This window comes from Bidens hawaiensis, unplaced genomic scaffold (assembly GCF_021521415.1).
Source record: "Bidens hawaiensis isolate Kalapana, Puna unplaced genomic scaffold, B.hawaiensis_p1.1 tig00024623_1, whole genome shotgun sequence".
In the NCBI taxonomy this organism is placed as follows: domain Eukaryota; kingdom Viridiplantae; phylum Streptophyta; class Magnoliopsida; order Asterales; family Asteraceae; genus Bidens; species Bidens hawaiensis.
In genome coordinates, this window is record NW_027493888.1 from 264767 (window position 1) to 284636 (window position 19870).

Sequence of the window (19870 nt, forward strand, 5' to 3'; positions counted from 1 at the left end):
TATAATTACCCATAAATAAAAAATATATATAAAACATCTACTAATATAACAAGACCAAAAGTAAAAGAATTTGTGAATTAGAACATGATTAATGATTAATGGTTAATAAGAGTCTGAGGAACTAATGATTGATATTTAGTAAAAAAAGGTTTTGCGATTCAAAAGAAGATAGCGGCGCAACTTTTTGTCCGCTTAACCGTTATTCAAATGTAGCTTGATTTGTGTTAATATTATTAAAAGTTTATTGGAAAAAAAATGATTGCTATGAATAGCCAAATAAATACCATTGATACAAATAAGGACATGGGTTTGAAAAAACAGAAAAAGAATGTAAAATGTTGAATCGATACGATTGTGTACGAGTTTTTATTTTAATACGAGGTTTACAACGTAAAATTGAATAAATCTTAAATACACTACGAGAATGATAGATGCTGAATTCATAAGAAATGTTGAAATAAAAATATCAAAAACACGTTTTAAACAAAATGCATGTTGACAGGTTGTGAACCCCACATACCACAATTAAACGTATTCGAGTAAGATTAATATCAAGATGTGTGACTGTGACATTAAGTAATGTTTTAAGTCGGACAACTAAAATAAATTTCGGAAACTCTTAATAAATAAAACTACAATATTGATTGTTAAGTGAATTGAATGTTACAATTATTATTGAAAATATATGTCTTACTTTAATCAACCTAGCAAAAGAAAAGAAAATTGTTTACTTTCTAAAAGAAAAACAAAGGTGAGCTTGATTACTACATGACGATCCAGAAGGCTAATAATAATATGTCGGTAACCATGGTTGAGTTTGACCAAGAGGGAATACCGTCGGTGGAGGCTAACCGCACCTCCCCATTATTTTCTTCATTTTCTAGTATTTATTTAGGAAAAGAAAGTGTATACAATATTTTTTATAATACATTAAATAATCCTATATAATAATACATTCATCCCATTAAAATTGTCTATATTTTCTTTTTTATTTGTCATTATGAACGTTCATTTTTTAAATTTATTAGTCAATTTTCAAATTACCATTAAACACATACAATTAACATAAATAAACAATATAATTGACCCCATTTTCAATGACATTATTGTCATTTAGTAATATAAAAAAGTAATCATTCAATATATTTGAACTTTGTAATTTTTTAAACCATGACACTTAAATAGAGATATATGAAGTAGTATTTTATTAAATCATAGATTTAATTATTTAACTATAAACAATATACGACTTTACATGTTTAATCTTTAATTTTAGTTTTGTTATAACTTGCGTTCGTTAATTAAGAAACAACTAAATTCGTGGCTATGATTAAGTTTATTTTTTCTAAATTAAAAACAAAAAGATATTCAAACCAAACCGTTTTCTAGCATCATAAACTGTACCGAGTGTCAAAAATATACAAGTCTCGTGCCAAACATAACTGATACCAACCGAATTAAAACACGGAGTTGTAAAAATCACACCTAGACACTAATTAATCATTTGTCGGTACTCCACTAACTAGTCACGAATAAATCACAACTGTTGTCAAAATCGAAAATTTTATATATGTATGTATAAATGGAAAAAACCGCATAAAACATTTAATCTTGATTAATCGATACTCTCTATCCCGCCGCTTCAATAACACCTAGCGAGTTCTACAACATTGGTAACGGTGCCTGTAACATAACGGGACTGGTATCAATACAGTTTTATACTTTTCAGTTGATGTAAAACACATATCGTTATCATTTACAATACACATAGTGTTAATAATATCATAATTAATATCGGTAATATCAGTAGTGATTTTTATGGTTTTCGATCAGTATAAAACGCCTCGTTCTATTTTTAAAAAGGGAAAGAATTGCTTCGTATATAAGCCACCGAAGCTTACAGCTAGCTGCTTATAAATGATAAGAGAGGTACACGAGAGTTTTTATTATTTCTAGAGAGAGAAAACAAAACAATACCCCAAATAAAGTGGAAGAGAGAGAAAGCTTAAGAAGACACAGCCATGGCGGATTCAAGTGATTCCGTCTCCATTGATATGGAAACCATTTATCTCGGTGGCAAGGTTCGCTTTAATCTCAGTTTCTCATTCAATTTAATGCAGTATCAACTTAAAATGCACCAGATTGGAATAATTGAATGTTGTATGCAAGGTGTTCGATGAAATGCCTGAATGAGTTTTATTAACTTTTTATGATCTTTTACTTTGTTTATTCAATACCCATGTGTAATATGATTGATTTGTGCAATTTCTACAATACCCACTTGGATTTGAACTCAAATGCACGAGATTGAAATAATTGAATATTGAATGCAAGGTGTTTGATGAAATGCCTGAATGAGTTTTAGTATATTTTTCTTGATCTTTGACTTTGTTTATTCAATACCCGTGTATAATATGATTAATTCAAATGAAGGAGGTTGAAAATTATGAAATGGCTGAATGAGTTTTTATTCATTTTTATTTATATTTGCTGGGATTTATGATGCACTTTATGGGATGAAATCATGCTCATTCCCAATTTAGAAACACCCTTCAGGCTGCGTTGAAGGCTGAATCGGGCAAAGTTGTTAAACACGAGAAAGCTTGTTTAGATAATCAACATGTCTTTCTACCATTTGCCTTTGATACATTTGGTTTTCTGGCTCCAGAGGCTGTGAAATTTTTGAGTAGGGTTCAGCGCGTCGTACACGGAACCTCTTCAGCTTCTAGGTCTCAAAGCTTCGTTTTTAGCAGGATTGGCTTTGCTGTTCAAAAGGGGGTTGCGGCGCAGCTTGTTGCCCGTTTGCCTGCCACTTTATTGTAATCGTTTTATAGTAAATTATATAAAACTTCGATTATTTATATATTTATTTAATGTGTTTTTGAGTTTCGTTTAAAAAAAAAAAATTTTAAGTTACTTATGGAATTGCTAAAATTGTAGATCTGTTTGACTTTTTTTTTCATTGTCAAAATCTTGAAATATCAAAGTAAAGAAGTTTATGAATTATGTATATATTGTCAACATTTGCTAGCTGTTACCATCAATTTCTCTTTGTTTGTTTCTATATCTTGGATGCTACAAAAGTCCCAAAAATCCAAATGCTTTTGGAATGATTCCTTTTTTTGTAGATTAAACTTGCATAAATTTGAAAAAAAAAAGATGAAAATTTTACAGCATGGTACTTTATTCTGGAAATATGTTATGTAAGTATCTTCATAGGATACTTAGCTTAAGTTTTAATTTAATGTGATTGTTTAAATGATAAAAAAAACTTGCAATCTTTCAAAGCATATGTGTTGTGTTGTCATTATCTTGAGGTTGTGACTCATTATCTAGAATGTGATTTATTTAATTTCTGACTGGTTAGAAAGTGCAATCTAGTTTCATGTTGGTTTATCAGTCGTTATCGAATTCCTACGTTATTAAATCTCTTTTTAATTGTGAACTTACATTTTCATTTTTTATTTATTTTTATATAATTCTTTTAAAGTCATGTCTTGAAGCTTACACATGAGTGTCGGTTGATTAAAATAGTTTTCTACAGTTTACATGACTCGTGATCTTTATGATTAAAATATACTGCAAAATTTATTTTCAGGAACATATTATTCGAACAGGTCGTGGGTCCGTGTCTGTAATTGTGTATGGAGACCAAGAAAAACCACCCTTGATTACATATCCAGATTTAGCTCTAAATCGTAAGCAAACCAACTGTAACTTTATGATTCTTTTCATGTTATTTTATTCTTATTTTGGTGTAATTAAGGTTTGATTTTGTGAACAGATATGTTGTGTTTTCAAGGACTATTCTTCTGTCCAGAAGCAGCTTCATTACTTCTTCATAATTTTTGCATTTATCACATCAGTCCACCTGGACATGAGGTCGGTGAACGGGCTAATTCATATATACGGTTGTTTGGGGTATATATATTTTCTAATTATATTATTAACAGTTAGGAGCAGCAGCCATAAGTCTCGATGATCCTGTTCTGTCTGTAGAGGATCTCTGTGATCAGATTCTTGAGGTTCTCAATTATTTTAGGTAAGTCATTTAATCGTTAATCTTTGTACGGATATTTTTTATTCTTCGTAAAAGTTATTTAACATGCGTTTTCTGGTTATTATAGGCTTGGATCAGTGATGTGCATGGGGGCAATGGCGGGTGCCTACATTCTCACTCTCTTTGCGGTATGCTGGCTTGTTAATTTTGTTGGTAATATAGGCGTGTAAACTGATTTTCTTAAAGTTTAACCAATTCTGACTTTTTATTGCAGATAAAGTATAGAGACAGAGTTACTGGTTTAATACTTGTTTCTCCTCTTTGCAAAGCACCTTCATGGACCGAATGGCTTTACAATAAGGTTTGTTAATTTTTAATAGTGATTAATCGCTATTAATTGCATTTAAACAATTTTTGATTATATAAGAAATTAATCGATAGTTTTAACGTGTAGTTCATGTCGAATTTGCTCTATTACTATGGTATGTGTGGATTATTGAAAGAATGTTTACTTCAAAGATATTTCAGCAGGGTACATATCAACTTTTTTCATATTTTGTTTAAATGCAATACAACTTTTATAGATTTTAATTAATTAGAAATCTTCAAATTAAATTAGGAAGTCCGTGGCAATCCAGAAATCCCGGAATCAGATATTGTTCAATCGTGCAGAAAGGTTAGTTATCAATTTAATGTAATACCATTTTTTCATGGATGTTGATTATTATGCTCACGTGTATTTTATGCAGTTATTGGATGAAAGGCAAAGTATTAACGTGTTGCGGTATCTTCAAGCAATTGATAAGAGGCCTGATATTACCGAGGGTTTAAAAAAGTTAAAATGCAGAACACTAATATTTGTTGGTGACAGCTCATCATTCCATTCAGAAGCTCTTCACATGACTGGAAAATTGGACAGGCGGTATTGTGCATTAGTTGAGGTAATGTTGTTTATTGTTTTTAGGATCAATCATACTTCTGTTTGACTTTGAAGGTCAAACCTGCTGATTTCTTAGCTAAAAGTTAGATGCTAGCTCGTTAGATTCAATTATAAAGGTTGATAACCCTGTTAAGTTACAAATAAGCGTTCTGATAATGGAAACGGTGTTGAAAATGCAACATTAAATTGTTTTGAGTTTGAATTTTGAAAGTGCCAGGCTTAACAAAAATTGTGGTACTTCAAAGGAAGTAAAATCGGGTGTTAAAGATTAAAAAAATCGAATCTTTTTGTTCAACCAAACAATGAATAACTTCAAATGTGAAGGGTTTATATCAAATTTGGATCTTTATTAATAATTTTACTTTGGGTTGACTTTTAACTTCAAAATTTTATAAATTTTATAAAAGGTCGCTTAAAAGGTTAACGAAATTCTATCAAGGTTAAAATATTTTAACTTCTGGTTTTGACTTTAACTTTGACTTACAAACTATTCAGGTACAAGTATGTGGATCAATGGTTACAGAAGAACAACCACATGCAATGTTGATACCCATGGAGTATTTTCTAATGGGGTATGGGCTTTATAGGCCCAGCCCAGTCACAGGCAGTCCGAGGAGTCCGTTAAGCCACCCATCATGCATCTCCCCCGAGCTTCTATCTCCGGAAAGCATGGGGTTAAAGCTAAAACCAATAAAAACTCGGGTGCCATCTTCTAATTCAACTACCATCCCATGGTAGAAATCGTTTTTATAACGGTGTTTGCGTACAGTTTATTCGTAAATTTTGTCATTTTTTTTGTATCCACGAGTAGATATATACATAATGATATATGTAGATATATAAGAGAAAGGGGGAAATATTATTCTTTGAAATGATGGACATATTCAGTAGTAGGATTGGTGGTCATAAAACAGAAACATTGTATTTTGTAAAGTGGAATATGATGATTTTTTATTTATTATGAAAAGCAATAATACTCTTTGTTTTTGTAGGCTGGCAATGATCTGTCATTTTGCTTGAGAGGAATATATGACAGATCTACATGACTGGTTTGGTTCTATACTTTATATAACATATCAATTTGGTAGCATCCACCAAAAGTGGTTATTATAATGCTATTTGGGTTTAATAATAATAACTAATCTTAAACACCTAAAAGTAACAGCACTTGGGACTTAAGTTTATTCTATTTCCAAACAATATAATGGTTAATTTTACGTCTTTAACGGATGCCATTGGTTAACATGATATTGATGGATTTACAGGAGATTGTGGTTTTAGACCAAAATAGCTAAATATAAAAAGGCAAATAAAATGATTTAAAGTTTATAATTCTTAATCATGATCTTAAAACATTACAATTTGTAGGAAAGCACAAGTGTGAGAATACACAACCAAATTGACTGTGTTCTTTAAATAACAAAACCCAAGCTAAAACTTAAGTTGCAAATCACTAATAACATTGTTACTCACTTGAAACGCCTTTGCAAGAACATCAGTAGATATATCTGGAGTCGAACCAAAAACCGCACTTCCAATGGCTATCACTCCAGGGTTCTGGCTACTCAGTGCCACTAGCGCGACCGCATTCTTGTTTCCAAGGTTTCGTTGATAATGCACAAGGTTCACCGGAAATACAAAAACGTCACCCTTATTTAGTACTTTTGAAATATGACGGTTTCCGGGGTTTGATGTCACAAATCCTACTTCAATTTGGCCTTCCAAAACGGTTAATATTTCAGTAGCACGAGGATGGGTGTGAGGTGGGATGAGGCCCCATGGTGCAAAGTCTAGTCGGGCAAGTGAGATGCCTAGCGTATTTAGTCCTGGTATTTGGAACACAAATGCAGGGGTCACACTGGACCCCATGGCGTTTGAAGTGTTCCCAATCACATGCATTCCACTAAAATAGAAGTCGCTTGCTTGAACCGAGTTTGGGTTCTTGCAAGTGAATCCGTTCACCAACACTATCATAAATTATATAAGAATATTACATGTAAGAAAACCAATCATGTAGATAGGACAATCCAAATTAAGTTCATTTTATTTTATTTATTTATTTATTTATTATTTTTTGATTTTCATAATAACGAATTTCTTGTATTTGGAGAGCCCAACATAAGCAAGTTGGCCGATTTATGATCCAAACGATTCGGTTTGCATTCAATTTTGACAAATTGGTATTTAGAACCGGTAATGTAGCAGTTTATGATCCAACCAATTCGGTTCACAGTTCATTTCAATTTTTTTAAATATAAACTTATGATTTTGAAAAAAAAAATTGGTTTAAACCGTAAACCGAACCATTAAAATCTACCAAAACATTTAAAGAGTCACTTGACCGCTCATGCTTAGTTAATAAGAAACAACAAATCGTTTTACAATACCTTGACCACTCATATCCGCAACACAAAAGTCTTGAAGCGGGCTACTGTCTGTCGCCCAGACCACGGTGAAAGCTAGTGCAAGAGCCACGAATGTTCCAAGAGCGTGAGCCATTTGTGAACAATGAGGATGGTTTGGTAGTAAATGGTTTATGGTCTTATACTCTTATGGATTGATGGTTTGAATGTTGTAAACTTAAGTTGTTTATATAGTGAAATGTTTACCAAAGAATTAACTCGCCGTCCTGCGGTTTATGGAACCTAAGAACCGGTCAATGACTCAATGGAACATAAAAAAGTTTGCAGCTAAAGAGGAGTTTATAATATATGCTTGTTTTATTGTGACATGAACCGGCTGTTTGAGTTTTTGTTATGATGTTTAAGAATAGTACAACTTTTGATGCATGTGGTACAACTTTTTGTAGCACGTTTGCATGCATGTCAATATCACACGTATAAAGATTAAGGAATCTTTTGTTAATAGTCCGGCCTTGCTCAGTCAAAATATACTTAATCAACCATGCCACGTGTCAAGTGTTAACATTAAAATAATAGCCAAACATATGGGCCGTATGATCTGATCATTCGGCAAAGACCAGATCATACGACATATATGACCATTTTCACCAGTTATATGAAACCCATATGAACATCATAGGATTTGTAAGACATGTCGTGGTGTCTAAATGGCGTGTTAAATGCCGTAAAAGTTGTAGTACTTTTATGTTAATGTAATGTCTAATCAATGCAGACGTGCAAAGATAGATCTTTCTATGACTAAACTTTATAATACAATTCATATCAAAGATCAAATCCATAAAAACATAAAATCAAACATGATCTTGAAAATATGTAATATCATAAATCATGATCACAATTCTAAAAAATGAAAAATTTGAGACTAAGTCATGCAAATAAACACTTTCCTAACTAGTTTTATAACCAACGAATAACAACCAAAACCGATTTGGACCAAATCGGTTCCAACCCAACCCAACCCCGTAGGATCATATAGTTTGGACATTGAAGACGCAAACCGGTCACCAAACCAAGCAGATACTGCCCCAAACCGGTTTATAACCCAAACCAAATTCATTTGATATGTTTGAACATTTTTCCTCTCAAACCGATTTATAACCCGAACTAGTTTGTGCCCATTAACAGAAAGGCCCCACTAAAAATCCCAAACATAAATCATAAACCCAAACAACATACATGCTGGCTAACTTTTAATAAACTAACAGGCCCATCAGTTACCGGTCCCCTAAACCGCTAAGCAGCAGTCAACGCCCGTCATCGTTCGCATTTAATCACCTATAGTCGACTAGTCCAAATCGCCTTCAATCGACAATTACCCGATTTTCAAATATTTTTGAGTTTTGTCAACTGTGGTCACACCCATTGGACACCGGTATTCAATTATGCTAGCTCGTATTTTGTAAGTCACTGAACGTTTCATTCGTCCATCGATATTTCATAGAAATGCAATAAATAAACTTATATGATTTCATAAACTATAAACTACATTATTATTATTATTATTATTATTATTATTATTATTATTATTATTATTATTATTATTATTATTATTATTATTATTATTCTTCTTCTTCTAAAAGAATCAAAAGAAAAAAAAAGGTAAAAGGTTAGTTAGATTATTCCAATCCCTTTTCTTAAATTGGGTCTCTTGTATTCGAATTCAGTTTATAACTAGAAAATTAACCTACTCTGACCAGCATATCCGAATAAAAAAATTCGAATAAACATAAATCCAAATTTAAACCAATGGAATTAGATGGAAGAATAAACCAAGTTTGATTCTCACTTGTATCATTTTTGGTGGATTATGGTAACGAAGGATTTGAGTCAGACCTTATGCAAGGTTGTTAGTTTGAATCTTGAGCCCACCCGGATTTTCATCCCACCATGTGTAACACCAGAGAGTTATGCTCTTGTGACGGCACAACGACTGTGAAGTAGCAGACGACAATATGGTTTCCTAGAGGAACGTCCAACTCAAACTCTAAAGCCAGCATGATCCCGGTTAAAACAACGTAGTCTTAGTCTAACCAGAATAAGACAAAGTGCTCTCCACGTTCCAAAAAAAAAGACAATAAACTTTTTTTTAATGATCATAGTTCTCATAAATTCACAAGATAATCATATATAATTTTACAAAAGGATCAAATTACAATAGAGCAGACAACAAACTGTTTTTCACCCTCGTTTTGAATGACAAATCCGATCATACTGAAAACAAAGTTATCGTTTTTCGGTGTCAATATTTACTGCTCACGATCCGCTTAACTCTTTTCATAAACGTAACAACATCCGGGGGTAAGGAAACCAAATGTATCAAAAGCAAAAGGAACGAAGACATTTTGATTCTCGGCACGGACCTCATACTTAGCAATTTTTTCAGATTCTGCGTTTAATACAGCTTGTCTAGCAACAAACCCGATGCTCAAAGCCCGACAAGATGAGATATTCCAAATTCGTTATTCGTAAGTCCATTTGGAAACAAAAAACTAATTTCAATTGGATTCAAATATTTTGATTTTATTAAAGAAACTTGTTCGTCTAATAATCCTCCTTATTGATTCTTCCTTCCACGGTTTGATTGTTTGTTGATAATAACAGAATAACAAACAAACAGCTTCTTCCTCTCTCTCTCTAGATTCTAGAGAGAGAAAGGCCGTACCGTTACGCCATGACACAACAACGTGAAGGAGTCGGTGGTATTCCGTTATTCGCAAAGGAATTGATCGCCGGTGGAGTTGCCAAAACGATTGTTGCTCCGCTCGAACGTCTCAAAATCCTCTTTCAGGTTTATTAATTCATTAATTCATTAATTAATATTTATATTAATATTATTCTCATTCATTACGGTTATTATATGCGGATCGTCATTAGGTCATGATGCTAATTAATTGATGATATATTATCGAATTCCGTAGGTTTTTATTTAGACGAAATGTGTTGTTAGATTGACTTGTTAGAGTCATTGACGAAGGATATAAGTCAAATTGATGGTGATTTGTTGTGTTTGATTCATGATTTTGACAATGTGATGCATAGGAACTAAAATTTCCGACACCGAATTTGCTAACACGACATGGAGTTAAAGTTAAACACGCTTCGGTTTGAGCTTAACAGGTTTAAGACACGGTTAAATTCGTGTGTCTTAACTTGTTTATATTTTTATTTTAAAAAATAAAATATACTGCATATGCCTTACGCGTCCGGTACTTGGATTTTTGATCCAGATCTGTTACGGATTATGTATTAGTTAAGACTTTTGTGAACTTTTGGCAACTTATGTTTCCCTGCATATGTGATACTGTTATTGTGTCCCTAAACAGGCCATGTCGTGTAGTTTGTTTTTGAACAAGTTCGTGTTTGGAAAAAAATGACACAGTTAGTGGCGTGTCGTGTTCGTGTCTAGCACAACTAGTAATCGTTTCGTGTTTGGCATGTTATGCTAGTTCTACCTTCGTCTGAACAAATTGGACGTTCGTATTCAAAATTAGGTTTCATTGGGTTACATCATTTCCCTCTTTTAGTCTCTTTTAGGTAGGGAAAGTGCAATAAGTAATAAACATAGTAACCAAAACCAGTTAACTTTTGAAAACCATTACCGAATCGTTAACTTTAGAGGCAGAATAAGAATCTAGGCTACTTCTTTCTATTAAGACATGAATATTTAGGTTCACCTGTTGTCACAAAAATGTCGACGTGACAATGAGTTTTGCTTGCACATTGATGTTTTTCATTAGTTTTTGACCAAAATCCCCAAAATATGTTGTAGAAGAAAATGCTTTAGGGCTCTAAAGCATTTATTAGACAATTATGGCGAGGTTTATATCCTCGTTATTAATGTTTGTCCCTGATAAATTATGGAGGATATATGATATATTGAATTTTAGCAAGTAACCTTTGTGTTTCTGTATATGTTACATTGCAGACTAGAAGTGAATTCCATAATCTAGGTATATTAGCATCTTTTAGAAGGATTACAAAGACAGAAGGGCTTCTAGGGTTTTACAGGTTAAAGACCAAAACTTTGTCACTTTTTCTCTGCTATGAAATCTTTCCCTTTTCAAGCTAGTATCTTTCTGAGTTTCTGACACGTGGATGTAACAAATACTAGAGGAAATGGAGCTAGTGTTGCCAGAATCGTTCCTTATGCAGCATTACATTATATGGCATATGAACAATATAGAAGACACATTAGCTGCAACTTTCCTGGCATGGGAGACGGTCCTGTTATTGATCTGTTAGCAGGCTCATTATCTGGAGGAACCGCTGTGCTTTTTACCTATCCGCTTGATTTAGTTAGAACCAAATTGGCTTACCAGGTATACTATTAGTAATTTATTATTATTATTTGACAACTAAATTTAAACATTTTTCTCGTCTAATATTGCCACCTCTAAAAAGGTTGTGGATGCTCCCAAATTGAACGTGAAAGGAGCGATGGGTAGTGAACATGCATTTGGAGGAATTAGGGATTGTTTTGCAAGGACTTATAAAGAGGCTGGGATGAGAGGCCTTTACCGTGGTGTAGGTATGAATTCATATACGATGCAAAATCGATTTATTTTTTTTAATTAAAATTTCGGATGTTTATGTTAGCTCCATCACTCTATGGGATCTTTCCTTATGCTGGTTTGAAGTTTTACTTCTATGAGGAAATGAAAAGCCGTGTTCCTGATGATTACAGAAAGCACATAGCAGTCAAACTTGCTTGTGGATCCGTTGCTGGTTTACTCGGTCAAACTTTCACGTACCCTTTGGATGTCGTGCGAAGGCAAATGCAGGTAACGTTTCAAGTTTTTGATTCTATTTATTTACATGTGTGTGTGTGTATACTTTAAGTTTCAAGATTCATGTTCTTTGACTATCTAAGGTTCAGCGGTTGCGTGCTTCAAACAACTTAGAGTTAAAAGGAACAATCGGAACTCTTTATACGATTGTCCAAAAAGAAGGGTGGAAGCATCTATTTTCAGGACTTAGTATCAACTATTTAAAGGTGAGTTAATCTGAACTGGAACCCTGACAACCCGTTCACAAGTAAACTAGTCAAAACTGCCTTCTAATATGACATGTAATGTTGAATTTAAGGTTGTACCGTCGGTTGCAATTGGATTTACCGTCTATGATATTATGAAAGCATACTTGCGGGTCCCACCGCGAGAAAAAGCCATTACTGAAGACGCCACGAAGAAACGTGAGAGTTAGACATGAACCTTGCTTTCACAGTCTGCCTCTTTAACCTCTCAACATAATATTGTTTTTTGGTAGTATTGAGTTGAGGCCATTAACATTTGTACATCCGAGTCTTGTGTAACCCGAGCCTAGGTCTTATGGTAGTGTATAATGTGTACAGATATAGGTATATACCTTACCATAATTGCTAGGATAAAGAATAATGTAGCAAGGTATATGTTACTTGTCAAGATACAAACATTGTACATAACAATAAGATTTGTATGTAACATTCATTCATAAACTCATGTACTTTAATAGTTACCATAGTTATTTTCTAATCATTTATACAATTAGATCAAGAATGGTTATCTTTTTATACAAATAAAGATTTACCTTTACCAATAATCTCCACAAGAACATTTGCCATCCTTAAAATGATGAAACCGCTTGTTATCCCTTACGATGAGCTCCCTCCCAACAATCTTGGACATAATCTTGATCGCGTTATGACAATCACCGCATATCCTAAGATTCTTGATGATCCTAAGCGTCGTTCTTGCAGGCGTACTAATCAACCCATACGCAATTGCTAACCGCTCACTATGGTACATCAATGCTTGCTCTTTAGCTTCTTGATCAATGTCATGAAGCACATATCGCGTGTCGGGGACATAGCCGTAATCCCTCATTTGACCATTTAACCCTTTTAGTTTCTCATCATATGCACCTCCCTTGTACAAATCATGAATTCTATACTCATTCACCTTATTCTTCCATTCAAGCATATTAACCAAAGATTGATTCCCTTTTGGTAACGAAAACTTATCGAGTGTCACCATTGACGGAACCAAAAACGCTTCAACACGATCTTCAAGCTCGATATCACCATGGATTCGAGCATAACTCATCAACGATTCCCATATTTCATACGTCGGTTCAAATGGCATATCTTCAATAAACTCCATAGCTTCATTCAAATGCCCGGCTTTCCCCAAAACATCAATCAGCCATATATAATGTTCGATTCCTGGATTTATATCGTACTCGTTCTTCATCGATTTAAACTGTTTTAAACATTCTTGAACCGAATCAGCACAAGCCGATAAAACCAATCTAAAAGTTTCCCCATTCGGAACCAATCCAAGCTCTTTCATTTGGTTAAATAACAACAAACCCGCACCCGCTTCACAATTATCTACATACCCTTTAATCATCACATGCCATAACGCTATATCATTTCGTTCACGCATTCTGTCGAACACCCGGCGTGCATCCCTCATACTCTTGCATTTTACATACATATTCACCATCTTAGAGTTCAAATTCACATTACCATAGAACGGAGACCGAATCAGAAGCTGCTGAATCTTCTTCCCTAGTTCAATTTCTTCACACGAATCCAAAACAATCTCGAACACGTCGTAGCCTGCAGGCACGCCTTGAGACATGAACTCAATTGTTTGGTTAATTGAGCCGTTTTTGCATAAGGTTATTAGTTCTATGTCTTGTGGTGGAGATGGGGTTCTGGGCTTTGGGTTTATGTTGTCTTTAATACGGCGGCGATAGACGGTGCGTGTGGTGGCGTTATTACGTGATGCAGAGCAGAGGAATATGGGAAATGGGTTTAATTTGTATGATTGGAATATGGGTTTGGGTTTATTTGGAATGTGGAATTTGAATTGGATAGAAGAAAGAGATGATGACTCCATTGGAGGAGAACTTGAACTTGAACTTACAACTCAACAATGGTTAATTAGCTGATGATAAAAAGATGATGAAATATCTTCAGCTACGACGTCGTTTCTTTTTATTATTATTATTATTATTTTGTTAGAATAACAATTTTTTTGTGTTTAGGACACGATAAGTTGTGTTTATCAGGGAAACAATATCGCTAGCTAGCTGCTACTTGACAATTGTTATGCTGTCAAAAGAGTAGGACTCTCTGGAGTAACACACGGTGAGACGAAAACCCGGGTGGGCTCGGGATTCAAATTGACAACCTCACAAGGCTTAACTTAAATTCTTCATTGTTATTGTCATAATCCATCAACATTGAAACAAGTTAGCATCGAACTTTGGTTTTAAACAAGAACCTAAACCTTCCTACCACATGGCCACAAGTGATGAATCTTTATTATTTTTATATTTTGAATTAACACTTTTTAAGTGCAAGACACTCGTTAATATACATCTAAATTAAATATTTCTTTTTGACAAAGTAGAGTTTTAATCAACTTCTTTTATCAAAAAAACATTTAAAATACGCAAACAAGGACGAATCCAAGAAAATTTTGACTGTCTGTTCATGAATACGGAGTATCTATAAACTCGACATATAGTTTTGTAGGTCATGTTGAACTTATGTAGTAAGACCGAAGGGCGTGGACATCGTTCACCGCCAACCTTCCTCTTCGTGTAGAGATCGTCCCAGCAAGGGGTGGATGTCGCTTGTCTATCGCTCTTCCATCGCCCCCTTCTTAGTCTTCATTCAGCGTGGAGATCTTCACACAAATCACCTTTTGACCTGTTTGACCCGTTTCCTTGTTAGTTAATCTCTTTAGTTTACACGTTAGACCCGTTCAATATAGAACAGGAACGTAATTAACACGTTCCATAAGTAAACGAGTCAAAATCATCACAAAAATCTCACTTTTAAACTTTGTAAAGAATACTGCAATAGCACAACACTGTTAAAGCTCCATGAAAAGAATGAACTTTATTCACAACAAAAGTTATAAAGAATTAACTATATTCTCTAGCCACAATGCTTCTTCATTCCAGGATATGCATCTAAATTCATTATTGCATATAAAAAATAACAACTTTTAAATATTTTTTTTCACTAATTTCAACAAACTTAAAAATTGTGAAGCAATTGCAAGAATAATCATAATTTTCAACTGAGGCGAGCAATAACTAAACCATTAAACGAAACTGAACTGGAAAACGACAAAACCGAACCGAAAGTGGTTATCGCCTTATCAGTTAGTCTTTACCAGTGGTTAACTTAACCGAAACTAACCGAACAATTCATATTTTCATATATTTCTAGCTTTTCCTTCATTTCATATAATTCTAAGCAAAATTTTAGCCCAAGCTTGGTTTTGGTTATTCTGGCCGTCTTAACCCCATACGGCTCCGTCTAGGGCATGGTCTCTATAAATGCATGATTTAAAAAAAACTTATATATATATAGTTTTTTTTAACTGTTAATACTTATTAGTCAATCGGGCTGCAAATGGCAGATAAGATACACTGAAAAATGCCAAAATATTTGAACAAGTTTATTAAACATTAAACAATCTAATAAAATGTTATTGAACTTGAACCTTCAGTTTTGGAAAAAACATAAATTATAGAAGGGCCATTTATTACTAGGGGTGCAAAAGAGCCAAGCCGAGCCAATTGTATCGAGCTCTATTTTAAAAGCTTGAGCTCGGCTCGTGAATGGATTTTGAAGCTCGAGCTCGGCTCGTTTACTATTTATCAATTATTTTTTATATAATTATAATTACCTTATATATTTTTTTCTATTATAATTTTATGTATAAAATAATATATATATTATTTAGTTATTTTTATTTATTTTTAGCAATTATTAAATATATATTATAAAAAAATTATATAAATGGCAGGCTTGTTTAGGCTCGCGAGCCGGCTCGAGCTCGATAAGTGACGCTCGGGCTCGGGCTCGTTTATTAAAGGAGCTTATTTTTAGACTCGATCTCGGGCTCGGGCTCAATTCAGCTCATTTTAACGAGCCGATCTCGAGCAGCTTGCGAACAACACGGCTCATTTGCACCACTAATTATTAGTCTTGAACACTTGAAACCTAAAAAAACTGCCCAACCGAATTCCGACAATCAACCGAATAAATTATAAACCTAACCAATTACCCAAAAACCAATCATCAATTAATAAATAGATAAACCGTTTGACTTTCGGTTTATGCTAATAACCAAACCGAATACTAACCTGGCAAGCAAGGAAGCCTTTATAGAAACAAATCATAAAGCAGCGTAGATAACAAGGTGGAAGAACAAAGCTTGTTTCCTAAATAATGAACGATCTAAACTAGAGTGTGAGAGTATAAGTAGCTGGCTTTGATTTCGGCCCACACCCAGTCTGAGTCGCCTGTTGGCATTTGGCTGTTAATGTTAGCGTCGTCTTTTTTGTTTTTACCAGGGGGTTTTATTATTATTATTATTATTATTATTATTATTATTATTATTATTATTATTATCGTTTGGAACAAGGGGTTTCGGAGATGTATAGGTGGGATTGGATGATGCCACGTTAGTATCAGTATCTGAAAACTTACTAGAATATATATATATATAACTATGAGAACCATTTTGAACAAAAAAAAAACTTAAAAATAAAAAAAATTATAAAATAACAAAAAAAACACAAAAAGTATAAAAACCAAAATTCTTATTTTATCATCCCGGTTTCATAAAAAAAACTCGGTTTAGCTAAATTATATACACATATGTATAATATATACATATATGTATATTTACATGTTTTTTTTACACATGTGTATAATTTAAGATAAATGATACTGTACATATGTGTATATTACGTAACTAAAGATTATATAAAATTATACATATGTGTATAATACGACGTTTTTTTTTGTTTTTTTTTGTATTTTTTTAATGAAACCGGAATGAAATATAAGAATTTTGGTTTTTTTTTACTTTTTTAAAATTTTAATTATTTTTTGTTTTATGATTTTTTTAAAATATTTTTTTAAAGGTGTTTTTAGTGGTCCAAAATAGTTCTCAAAGTTCTCAATTTGCAGAGGGTTCTCTTTATATATATATATATATTGAACGACCAACTAAGTTGTCACACCCCACTTTAGGGCCTAGGCGTGTGACCACAAGTTGATACATGTTTTGTAAATAAATCAGGGTTGCGGGTTTTATTTCAGTAGAAGTCTTTAATAAAATATTATTACTTTGAAAACTTATTAAACTCTCGGGTTTAAATACCCGTTCAATGTTTCAAATACATTTCTTTCGAAAACATAAATCTTTTATAATATTTTGAAATAAAATATCTGAGCCATCAGATAGCATCTAATGACTATAACTCCAATCTTCTATTCCTCTTTGCTTGTATAGTATAACCTTTCTTGTTTCCCTGTAACAAGGGGGAAAAATACGTCAGCACAAAGCTGGTGAATAACGCCGACTCTAAAATCTCTTTTTCAATACCTTTGTGAAACTAACAATAATACCTTTGTGACTACTCATTAGGCACCCAACTAAATTGGGATCAAATTACCCTAAGTACCTTGTACAATTAATTATATACACAATATCATTTCTCTGAACAGTCCCGTAGACCTTCAGATGCATGTTGATGATATGCATGGCCTCGGGGAAATGCCGAGTCACCATGTATGTTTGGATCCAGACACATGTATACTCTTAATCAGAGTGTCCGTTTCTTATTATTGTACACAAAGTTTTTAAGGATTCGTACATCCTATGCAAACATTCAGACTTATAAAATGTTTGGGGCGTATTCACCTTTTCTGTTTATAATCAGTTTCTGATACTGATTCCTGTTTTCTGATTTCTGCTTCTTGTTTTGTTACCTCGGACATATAGTACGAGAATAACATTTTTGTATAAATAACTAGATCAACGATCTAGCTTTTGACCTTTAGTCTATTTCGTATAGCTTTAACCTTGATAAAAAGCATTTGTTTATTCAAAACATTTGGACCTTTAGCCCCTTTCTTTATTTACCATTTATATGTTACGTTTCTTCTTCAGGAAGAAACATCTATACTGAGTTTCTTCTTCAAGAAGAAACTTTTTTTTTTATAATTATAACTTCTTGTATTATATTTCTTAGTCATAAAGAAATACTATTTTGACTATGACATTTGCTCAAGAAAAGTTATATTATTCTTAATTGTAATCAAGGTTTGGGCTATACCCTCGACTATGGTCTAAGCCATTTATAATAATATAATAATAACTTAGGAAGAACCCCTTACCTCGCACGGGTATTCGGAGTTAGATTTCCTAAGTTTATATGTACAGCACTTCTACTCTATCTGCACGTTTCTCGAGGCGTTCTCGATCCACCTTCCTTTGACACACAAATCGAGGCAATGTTAGGACGTCGGGTCGTGCACGTACTTCGAAACGAAATGTCGGGTTACTTTCGGGTGGCACGAACTTCGAGGAAACACCAGGTATTTGGCACGTATTTCGAGATGTTATTTGTCGGGTCGGTGGCACGCAAAACGGTGTTCGGCACGCAAACCGAGGTATAGAGAGTATAAATTTTGGAGAGAGAGTGGAAATGTGTGTGTGGGAAATGCCGTGAGCTCCTTTCTTCCTTCATCGCGTATCGCGATGCCTAGCTTTCTGAGGTTATGCCACGTGGCCTGACACCGTCTGCCACGTTCTGCCACGTGTCATGGTGTGTTGCCATGTGTCGCCGGAGTGCGACACGTGTTGATGACTCATCACGAACCATCGCGTATCGCGATGGCCGTCTCTTTGGACTCATCGCGTAGCGCGATGGGTCATATATATTATTTTTTATTTTCAGTCCCTCATCTTTTGTAGCTTGCCACTTCTGGTCTAATTCTCGTTGTCAAAAAAATACTAAGGCGGTTCTTAAGCGGCTTGCGGCGATGCGAGCGTGCGAAGTGCGCCATCAAAGCGCCCGTTGCCGTCGACCTCGACCGAGCCCGAGCCCGTGCGCGTCGGGTGCTACGCACCCTCCGCTAGGACCACTTGGTGCATAATATTCATAAAATAATATTACTATTGAAAATCTCTTCCTTATAAAGAGCTTTTATTTCTTTACCACTTTCCATGTCGGATGGATTCCATCTTCCTTATTTATACCTTAGTGGAATGCTTCCACTTTCTTACATCTTCCAATGTGGGATGAAATTTCTTTTATGTAAGTAAACTTAATTTAGGATATATTTTTATTTCCTTATTTTTCTTACATTTCCTTATTTAATATTTTCTCATGACTTGTCTTGTTATTATTTTTGATCCCTCAACTTTCCTAAGTTATCAAATTAGGATCAAAATTTTGGGGATGTTACAAACACCGGTACTCCGTACACGGCCCCCATTGGCTAAAGGTAGCCCGAGCCGGCCACTAGTCCGGACGGACGGAGCCCCTAGCGGTCCACCTATTAAGGGATTCACCGGATAAAACCCGACCCTCACGCACACCAAATGGCACGACAACGAGGAGCCGCTAAAACCGGGTGAGATCAGGACTCGAACCCTGGCAAGCCAGGGTCATCCCTCATATCTCCCGTATAAATTGGTGATAGTG

General features: G+C 34.2%; 3 protein-coding genes and 1 pseudogene across 3 annotated transcripts; 2 read left to right on the top strand and 2 right to left on the bottom strand.

Annotated features, from left to right (window-relative positions):
* The first annotated feature begins 1943 nt into the window (after nucleotides 1–1943).
* LOC143569628 (protein NDL1-like) lies at nucleotides 1944–5898 on the top strand. Its single transcript, XM_077055498.1, has 10 exons — nucleotides 1944–2081; nucleotides 3599–3698; nucleotides 3785–3882; nucleotides 3954–4042; nucleotides 4128–4188; nucleotides 4275–4361; nucleotides 4455–4532; nucleotides 4620–4676; nucleotides 4750–4941; nucleotides 5436–5898. Exons 1-10 carry the CDS (start codon nucleotides 2022–2024, stop codon nucleotides 5676–5678), a joined length of 1065 nt encoding a protein of 354 aa, XP_076911613.1. The 5' UTR covers nucleotides 1944–2021; the 3' UTR covers nucleotides 5679–5898.
* A 467-nt stretch (nucleotides 5899–6365) lies between these two features.
* On the bottom strand, nucleotides 6366–7735 carry LOC143569604 (putative germin-like protein 2-1). Its single transcript, XM_077055475.1, has 2 exons — nucleotides 7328–7735; nucleotides 6366–6907 (listed from the first exon to the last, which is right to left on the bottom strand). The coding sequence occupies exons 1-2, from the start codon at nucleotides 7437–7439 to the stop codon at nucleotides 6372–6374; spliced, it is 648 nt and encodes a 215-aa protein (XP_076911590.1). The 5' UTR covers nucleotides 7440–7735; the 3' UTR covers nucleotides 6366–6371.
* A 2360-nt stretch (nucleotides 7736–10095) lies between these two features.
* On the top strand, nucleotides 10096–12744 carry LOC143569629 (mitochondrial carrier protein CoAc2-like). The gene is made up of 7 exons (XM_077055499.1): nucleotides 10096–10151; nucleotides 11289–11371; nucleotides 11475–11682; nucleotides 11765–11891; nucleotides 11960–12144; nucleotides 12234–12356; nucleotides 12449–12744. Exons 3-7 carry the CDS (start codon nucleotides 11527–11529, stop codon nucleotides 12563–12565), a joined length of 708 nt encoding a protein of 235 aa, XP_076911614.1. The 5' UTR covers nucleotides 10096–10151; nucleotides 11289–11371; nucleotides 11475–11526; the 3' UTR covers nucleotides 12566–12744.
* Nucleotides 12745–12860: 116 nt separating this feature from the next.
* Nucleotides 12861–14244, bottom strand: LOC143569605 (pentatricopeptide repeat-containing protein At2g15690, mitochondrial pseudogene; annotated as a pseudogene).
* Between the last annotated feature and the right edge of the window lie 5626 nt (nucleotides 14245–19870).

What these genes read in the sequence shown, in the direction of transcription:
- LOC143569628 (XM_077055498.1), top strand. Translation starts at nt 2,022, where the DNA reads ATGGCGGATTCAAGTGATTCCGTCTCCATTGATATGGAAACCATTTAT. An exon ending in CCATTTATCTCGGTGGCAAG is followed by an intron (nt 2,082 to 3,598) that starts GTTCGCTTTAAT and finishes ATTTATTTTCAG; the next exon opens with GAACATATTATTCGAACAGG. An exon ending in CCGAATGGCTTTACAATAAG is followed by an intron (nt 4,362 to 4,454) that starts GTTTGTTAATTT and finishes TTTAACGTGTAG; the next exon opens with TTCATGTCGAATTTGCTCTA.
- LOC143569604 (XM_077055475.1), bottom strand. Translation starts at nt 7,439, where the DNA reads ATGGCTCACGCTCTTGGAACATTCGTGGCTCTTGCACTAGCTTTCACC. An exon ending in TGCGGATATGAGTGGTCAAG is followed by an intron (nt 6,908 to 7,327) that starts GTATTGTAAAAC and finishes AATTTATGATAG; the next exon opens with TGTTGGTGAACGGATTCACT.
- LOC143569629 (XM_077055499.1), top strand. Translation starts at nt 11,527, where the DNA reads ATGGCATATGAACAATATAGAAGACACATTAGCTGCAACTTTCCTGGC. An exon ending in TCGTGCGAAGGCAAATGCAG is followed by an intron (nt 12,145 to 12,233) that starts GTAACGTTTCAA and finishes TGACTATCTAAG; the next exon opens with GTTCAGCGGTTGCGTGCTTC. An exon ending in TTAGTATCAACTATTTAAAG is followed by an intron (nt 12,357 to 12,448) that starts GTGAGTTAATCT and finishes GTTGAATTTAAG; the next exon opens with GTTGTACCGTCGGTTGCAAT.